The sequence below is a fragment of the Sesamum indicum genome, linkage group LG10, assembly GCF_000512975.1.
Source record: "Sesamum indicum cultivar Zhongzhi No. 13 linkage group LG10, S_indicum_v1.0, whole genome shotgun sequence".
NCBI lineage: Eukaryota > Viridiplantae > Streptophyta > Magnoliopsida > Lamiales > Pedaliaceae > Sesamum > Sesamum indicum.
In genome coordinates, this window is record NC_026154.1 from 60,003 (window position 1) to 67,877 (window position 7,875).

General features: G+C 28.2%; 1 protein-coding gene across 1 annotated transcript in view; it reads right to left on the reverse strand.

The window, feature by feature from the left end:
* The window catches only part of LOC105171293, a gene marked incomplete in the record, with an annotated part of 7,155 nt that continues 6,273 nt past the window's right edge, over positions 6,994 to 7,875 (reverse strand). The window contains 2 exon segments of the mRNA XM_020697545.1: positions 6,994 to 7,517; positions 7,786 to 7,870. Of these exon segments, the coding sequence (XP_020553204.1) occupies positions 7,299 to 7,517; positions 7,786 to 7,870 (304 nt within the window).

The following is a 7,875-nucleotide window of genomic DNA, read 5'->3' on the forward strand; positions in this document are numbered from 1 at the left end:
TATTACTTTTTTAATTTTTATTTTTCCATTGTTTTTGGAACATATTCCATTGGCTACATGCATCATCATCATCATATTCCTCATCAAATTAATAACATCCACTTTAATTATTCATTTTCGCTATTTCCTCATGATTGCATTATGAGAAAACATATATATATTGTTGACTAATAATTGTTTAGGGATAATATCAAAATTATCATTCAAAAAAGGTATTAACTAAGTCGTAGTAATGATTTATGATAAATATATATATATATATATATATATAATTAATGCAGATTAGGTCTTGCAACTATATATATTATATCAAAAAAATTGAATAATATTTTTAAACTATTAATATTCATTTATTAAGTTTAGTGGAGCCCGAAATCCCAAATTGATCGTTGCAACTTAAAGACACTATCATTAAAAAAATATATAATTTTTCACTAGGGTTAATTACTATAATAATAAAAAAAAATTATGGCAAATACAAATTAACTACGATTATACAGCGACAATTGACCTTTGTTTCCAAAACAATAGTCATGGTTGAAATCATGGCAAATATTGGTTATGACGAAAAACCATGATGAATATTGATTAATCGTGATAAAAATTTAAATTTTTACTTTGATTTTATTTAATTGTGGTTAATAGTATTGATTTACCATAATTTTTAAACCATAACAATTTATAGTGTAACAAAAATTCTTTTTTTTTTTTTTTTTGGTAGCAAGTGACAAATTCCAAACAAATTTTTAATTCATTTGATGAAGTTGGGATTTTATGCCTATATATAACTCATGGATTCAAATTCTAGTAATGTTGTTCTATTTTCATTAGCAAAATTATATTTCTACTTTTATAGTAATTATTAATGATTTGATATTAATTGTTACAATTGATGAAATTATAATATAATTATAATTAATTTGTTCAAAAAATATATATAACAACATTAAAAACACCCCCCCCCCCCCCCCCCCCCCAACCCCCTAATGAATTTTAAAAAATAAGAATAATAAAAGTCAACGAGCTTCATTAAAATTTAACTGAAAAAAAAATACTTGTTTGTTTTATTTAAAAATTTTCTAAGATTTTAATAGAGGTTTAGAATTGTCTACTTTATCCTTGTATAAAAAAAAATCAAACGAGATAAATGAAAAATTATATTTCTTGTATTGATATTAATACAACCTAAACATATTTGAAATAACTGATTATAGGAGTAATTATATTTTCTTTTTTTATATTTGATATAATTACATATAATTTTTTATAATTTAAAAATTACATCAAATATTTTTATATAAAAATTGAAGGGTATGAGAAAGCATGGGATGGAATGGGGCGTGGGCGGCGGTGGTGGGTTCTGCAGCAGAGAAAGTTGTTAGTTAAATTACGTGCAAACCAAAGCAATGATGCTGTCATGTCACATTAACCCTAAGTCCTACTGCTTCGATTACTACAGCTCCTAGGCTGCCTTATTGCCATGCAAATCACCCTTCCTTCCATCTACCTACCTCCTACAATGCTTCTTGCTGTTTGAAATCAAGTTTTCAACTATATATACATGTAGCTTTCGTTATATTTTTCATTTCTTTTTAAAAAAATCAGCTTTAAACATAATCTTTCTTTATCAATTATGTAGTTGTTGAGTGAAAGATTAATTGAGCTCGCTACATAAAAATATATTATTTAATAATAATCAGTTATTATGATTAAATAAATAATTGTTAACTATAATCGCACAATATTTGTTGATCGCAACTACTGTGTCTTGTTTTTGTCTTTTTTCTTAAATGTTTTTGCATAGTAAATAATTTAAGTTTGTGCATCAATTTATTTTAAATATGATTAATAATATTTTTTTTATTCTATAGCCACTAACTGTAGGCAATGTTAAAATAATTTTTTGTTGAACTTAGGAGAAACAAACTAAGGCAATTATTGGAAAAAGAAAAAAGAAAAAAGGCTAAGGCACTCACAACTCCATATTTTTGTTGCGACTTGGAAATTAAAAACCTTCAAACAACATACTGCCCCCATCCCGGGCTTGGTGATGCCGTTCATATAAGTTTGGAGATAATTTTATGAGATTTTGTGTTAATTTTGTGGTTTAAAAAATTACGTATAGCATTCTTAAAGTTTACTTCGGTGTAACAATAACTCTTTTTTTAATTAAAATTCACTAAATTTACTAATATTAACAAAAAATCGAATGAAAATTAATATTTACCTTAAATTGATTTATTACTAACTTATTGCAGGTTAAATATTTTTTTTTCAAACTAAACTACCCTTATAACGGTGAAAATATATATCCCCACATGCATTAATGTGTGAAGACGTTTAAGGGTAATTTGATCATAAAAAATTTGTTTGACTTGTAATAAGCCGGTAATAAGTCAATTGAGGATAAATATAACTTTTTTTTGTTAATATCAACAAATTTGATAAATTTTAACTAACGGATAGATTTATTTGATAGACGAAAGCAAACCTCAAGGGTGCTAGATGTAATTCCCAAACTATATGGGGTTTACATGTAATTACACCAAACCTCAGGGTAGCGAAGTATAATTATCCCTATATGTTTTTATCCACATAATTTATTAAGGAGTAATTACACTCCCCTCCCCTAAAATTTGACGTAATTATATATAGACCCCCTGTGGTTTGAAATATTACATCTAGCACCCCTAAAATTTGCTTTCATCTAATAAATAAGTCTCCCCGTTAATCAAAATTCATCGAATTTATTGATATTGATAAAAAAATCAGAAAAAAAAACTATATTTAGTCCCGTTTAACTTATCACTGATTTATTATAGGTCAAATAATTTTTTTAGGACCAAATTACCATCATATGTCTTCACGCATTAATGCATGGTCGGATGTATATCTTCACCATTATAAGGGTAATTTAGTTCAAAAAAATTATTTGACCTGCAAAATGTCAATAATAAGTCAATCGAGGTTCAATATCAATTTTCATTCATTTTTTTAATTAATATCAATAAATTCAGTAAATTATAACTAACAATGGACTTATTCGTTAAGACATAAGCAAATCTCAAGAGTGTATGATGTAATTTTTCAAACCATATGAAATTTACGTGTAACTACATCAAAACTCAAGGGATTCAGAGTGTAATTATCCCAATTATCAATGGTTGGACTCATGTAAGGTATGTAGGCAAAAATTCATATGGGTGCCACTGAATTTTCCACCCCCCGCCCCCAAAATTAAGTTTGGGCATAATTATATTTTTAGTCTCATAGGATGTGGAGGTCAATATATTTAATCCCTTGCTTTATGATATTTTTAAAATGGTCTCCTATACATTTATTCCTCTATTTTACGTGATTTATGGGACTAAATGTGTTGAGTTTTTTCAATTTTAGAATTATTTTGAAAATTTCTTGAAGTGTAGAACTAAATCTGTCAAATCTTTTTAATTTTAAGATTATTTTAATTTTTTTTTAAAATAGAGGATTAAAAGTATAATTTTTAACTTAATCTTTGTATCTTGTGTTTCCGACACATGTGATTACAATACTAAATTCTACATTTGATACCATCAAGAATGAGTTGGCATAGAATATATGCTTGTTTGTGTTTATGTCTAGGTTCACAAACCCACCTCACACCAAACTCTAAATATATATATATATATATATAGTGGTCCTTGTGTGTGAGGGTGGAAGAGGTTATATATATAGGTAAGAGTGGTGGTAGAGTAGAGTGGTCCTCTGACCCTAACACAGACCTCTAAATGAATAAAAATTAGATATCAATCTGAAGGGGTGCAGGGGCAGATCACAGTATCATACTTACAACAAAAGGTAAAAGTGCAACAAGGCATGCAGATGAACCCCATTTATTACCCTCTTTATCTTTTTCTTACACTATAGTCTAATAGAAAAGACAACATACATGACAACATCACAAAACATGGGATGCCCATTAGACAAGGATAGTTCAAGATTCCACCCAAACTCTTTTTGTTTTGAATCACGTTGACTCTCGAGACTTTACAACCATTCAATTTTATCAAGTCGAATACTCACAACCCTCCTTTTCATTGAGAAGCCTTGAATTTCTTGATGATTTTCAGGATGTCAAGTGTGGGGAGATCATCATGTTCTTCCATTTTGATCAAATCAAATCATAACCCTACATTTTGATAATCTCTTGATCTTGTGGATGAAAACAAAAAAGAAAAGAAAATGAAAAATTGATGGAACAGGTAGGTGAGGAAGAGATAGGAGGGCTGAAACAGTGTGTTAGTAGGTGTCCTGATGGTAAATGAAAAGAGAAGGGTAGTAGGGCAATAAAAATCCTGCAAGCCCACTTCTGTTGAACCACATGATAAATGTAGTCATTATTAATATTAGAATTAATTAAGATGAGCAGTGAATCTTAATTCTTCTGTTCCCTACCTACCTACTACCTTACCACTCATTTCTGCCAACACACAAATCTAAATCAATTAATGTGACTGTAAAACTTAATTGCTCAAAACCACTTTTTCTTTGATTTAGAGGGTGTTTGGCTACATTTTTATCTCAACAAGTTTGAGTTCATGTAGCTTATAACATGTTTTCATAATTTGTAAAATATTACATCTTTTTTTTTAAAAAAAAAAATTGGAATAAAATAAACTTATAAAAGTTATAAAATGCTAGCAATGATAATTTACAATTAATATGAACAAAATTCAAAGAGTTGGTGAGATTTTAAAAGTAAATTGAAAACTTTATACTTTTGTAAAAGGAATTTATATACTACTAATATCTTACTGTTAAACTTATTAGTTTTTTTTTTTAAAAAAAAAATATCAGACTCTTAAATATCTCGTGAGTTATCAGATATCTTATAAAATATTAAACAAAAATATAATTTACGCAAAAATCCTCCTAAAGCCATCCAAATTTAGGATGCAAACGAGTCGAGCTCGGCCAAAATTATGATCTCGAGCTCGGAAATATTAGACTCAGGCTCGAGCTCGAGCTCGAGCTCGAGCTCAATTAATTTTTTTTTTTTTTCTAAAATCTCTAGATTTAAAAAAATATAAATTATTGTACCATCTAGAATACATTATTCAATAATCTAAATATGAAACAAGAAGACCAAAAAAAATTAATACGATCAAATAAAATTGATAGTCATAAAAATATTCGGTCCAATCATTTAACAAAACACATTTACACAATACACAAAAATCCAAACTCCATCTCTAATACATATAACAATACATCAAGTACCATTCCCAACCATACAAACAACAATGATACAAAAATTCAGCCAAAGCATTTGATCAAACACCTTGAAAATTCAATCAGGCATTTAATCAAACACTTGAAAGCAGAACTTGCTTTCTTCAACAAACTAATAAAAACATTTCACAAAGAAAAATACCTGCTAATGGTGGAGTCGGAGCGAGGGTGTGCCGATGGATTTGTGGACGTGAAGTTGGAGTTGGAGTTCTGCAATTTTTTCTTGCTGCTACAAGCGAGAGAGGGTTAGACTTAGAGAGAAAGAGTTCTCAATACCTTTTCTTTTCTATTTTTAATTTTAATTTTAAGAAATTAATTGATTGATTTAATAAATAGAGAAATAACTAATATATTTATTTATATACATTAAATAGATATAGGAATATGATAACTAATAAAAATTATATTTTATTATAGTGGAAATCAAAACTTATTACATTGTTGATTAAGTTTGTTTTTAAATAATATGAACTAAAATATCATATTATAATATCATCTAAAATTGAAATATGATATATTGACTAGCAATTGTAATATATGATGAATTCTAAAAATAAATGCATTTTGTTGTAATTGATTGAAGTTGTAACGACAAAATTTATATGCATTATATTAAACATGTATTTAGAAAATTTTATCAAAATGTATTAAATTATTGATTAAGTTTGTTTTTAGATAATATAAATCAAAAGACCTTATTATAAGATCATCTAAAACTAAAATATGATATATTGACTAGCAATTTTAATATATGGTGAATTTTTAAAATAAATGCATTTTGTTATAGTGGATATTAAAATTACAACGATAACATTCATATGCATTATACTAAATATTTATTTACAAAAATATTATCAAAATATACTAAATTGTTGATAAAATGTTTTTAGATAATATAAACTAAAAATCATACTATAGTATAATATAAAACTAAAATATGAGTTATGGACTAATAATTTTAATACATAGTGAATAAATACATTTGGTTGTAATGGATTGAAATTGTAACAATAAAATTTATATGCATTATACTAATATTTATTTACAAAACAATTATCAAAATGTACTAAATTGCTATTAAGCTTGTCTTTAAATTTTAATATAAACCAAAATATCATATTTTAATATAATCTAAAACTGACTATGAGATGTTAACTAATTATTGTAATTGATGGTGAATTTTTAATATTTATTTACAAAAAAAATATCAAAACTTACTAAATTGTTGCTTAAACTTATTTTTAAACAATATAAACAACTACTGTATTTTATTATTATATAAAATTAAAATAAGAGATATACTGACTAATAATTTTAATATATAGTGAATTTTAATTATAAATTTAATATAATATTAAATATACACTTAAATAATATTTTTTTAAAAAAAATAAGTTCGCAAATAATATTGAGCTCGAGCTCGAGCCAGCTGGGCTCAACTTGCACGCCAATTCCCAACTTTATCCAAGGAAATACTTGAGAGAAAGCCAGAAGCTAAGACATTCATAACTTTGCATGTCTACACAATTTCTTCACTCATTGTAGAATGCAAGTACTTATTTGCAATGTTGGGATACTATTATTAACCTCTTCAAGTCCTTAATATATCATGTGACCAAATTGAGCCAAAGCTGTTTTTGGGCTTTGTAGTCGGGCCCTCAATATTTCTTGAAGGCCCTTTTGCAAGTTTTTACAAGTAATCAACACACTTCGCCAAGATGAGGTCAACAACAAAATACATTTCTCACAATGAGACATACAAACGTACATACAACTCTACAATCAGAAAACAAAGAGTATAAAAATGGATGTCAAGAAGTTCATGTTTTTCTGGACTAATCCTGATACTAAGAATAATTAGTGAGTTTGTGTATCTAATCAACGCTACCTTAACAAGGTAGGTTGCTGCGGTTCAAGGCTCAAACCCAACTGTGGTCTCAATAGTTACCTAATGTTAACATTAGAAATCTCTGTAGGTGCTACAAAATTCTGGGATCCAAGTGATATAGATCCCCTGAAAAAGAAATCTATTCTTGCTCCGTATTTGTTGAATCAGTAACTGAACCTGCACGGGCAAGCAACGAATTATAGATTTTCTCTGCTGACGGACGATCAGCTGGATTCTTTTCTGTACAATGATGGTACAGTTTGACAAGAAATTGAAGGGTTTCCGATTCAGTCTCGAGCTCCCCATCAGATTGAGCCAACGCCTCCAGTTCCTCTGTCAGTTTAGGCCGTTCTCCCTTCTGCATGGTTTGAGTATAAGCTTTGTTTCAAGACCCTCACAAGTTTGAAGCACTTCAGGAAACAATTAATGGCATAAATCTACCATGGCAACTGCTTTCTCATTCAATAGAACCCAAAACAACAAAAGAGTAACTTCTATGTGTTCATACCAAGTTTTAAAACATCATGGAATTGCATACAATTCTGATGACAGTCTTCACAGGTATCTTATAGTTACTCATCATGTGTATAAGATAAACAATAATAAACAGAATAATATCAGGTTACCTGCAGAGAGTCGTGGATGTCAGATTCTGGCAATCCAAAATAAGGGACTTGTAAAGTCAACAATTCCAGAAGCAGGCAGCCAAATGACCA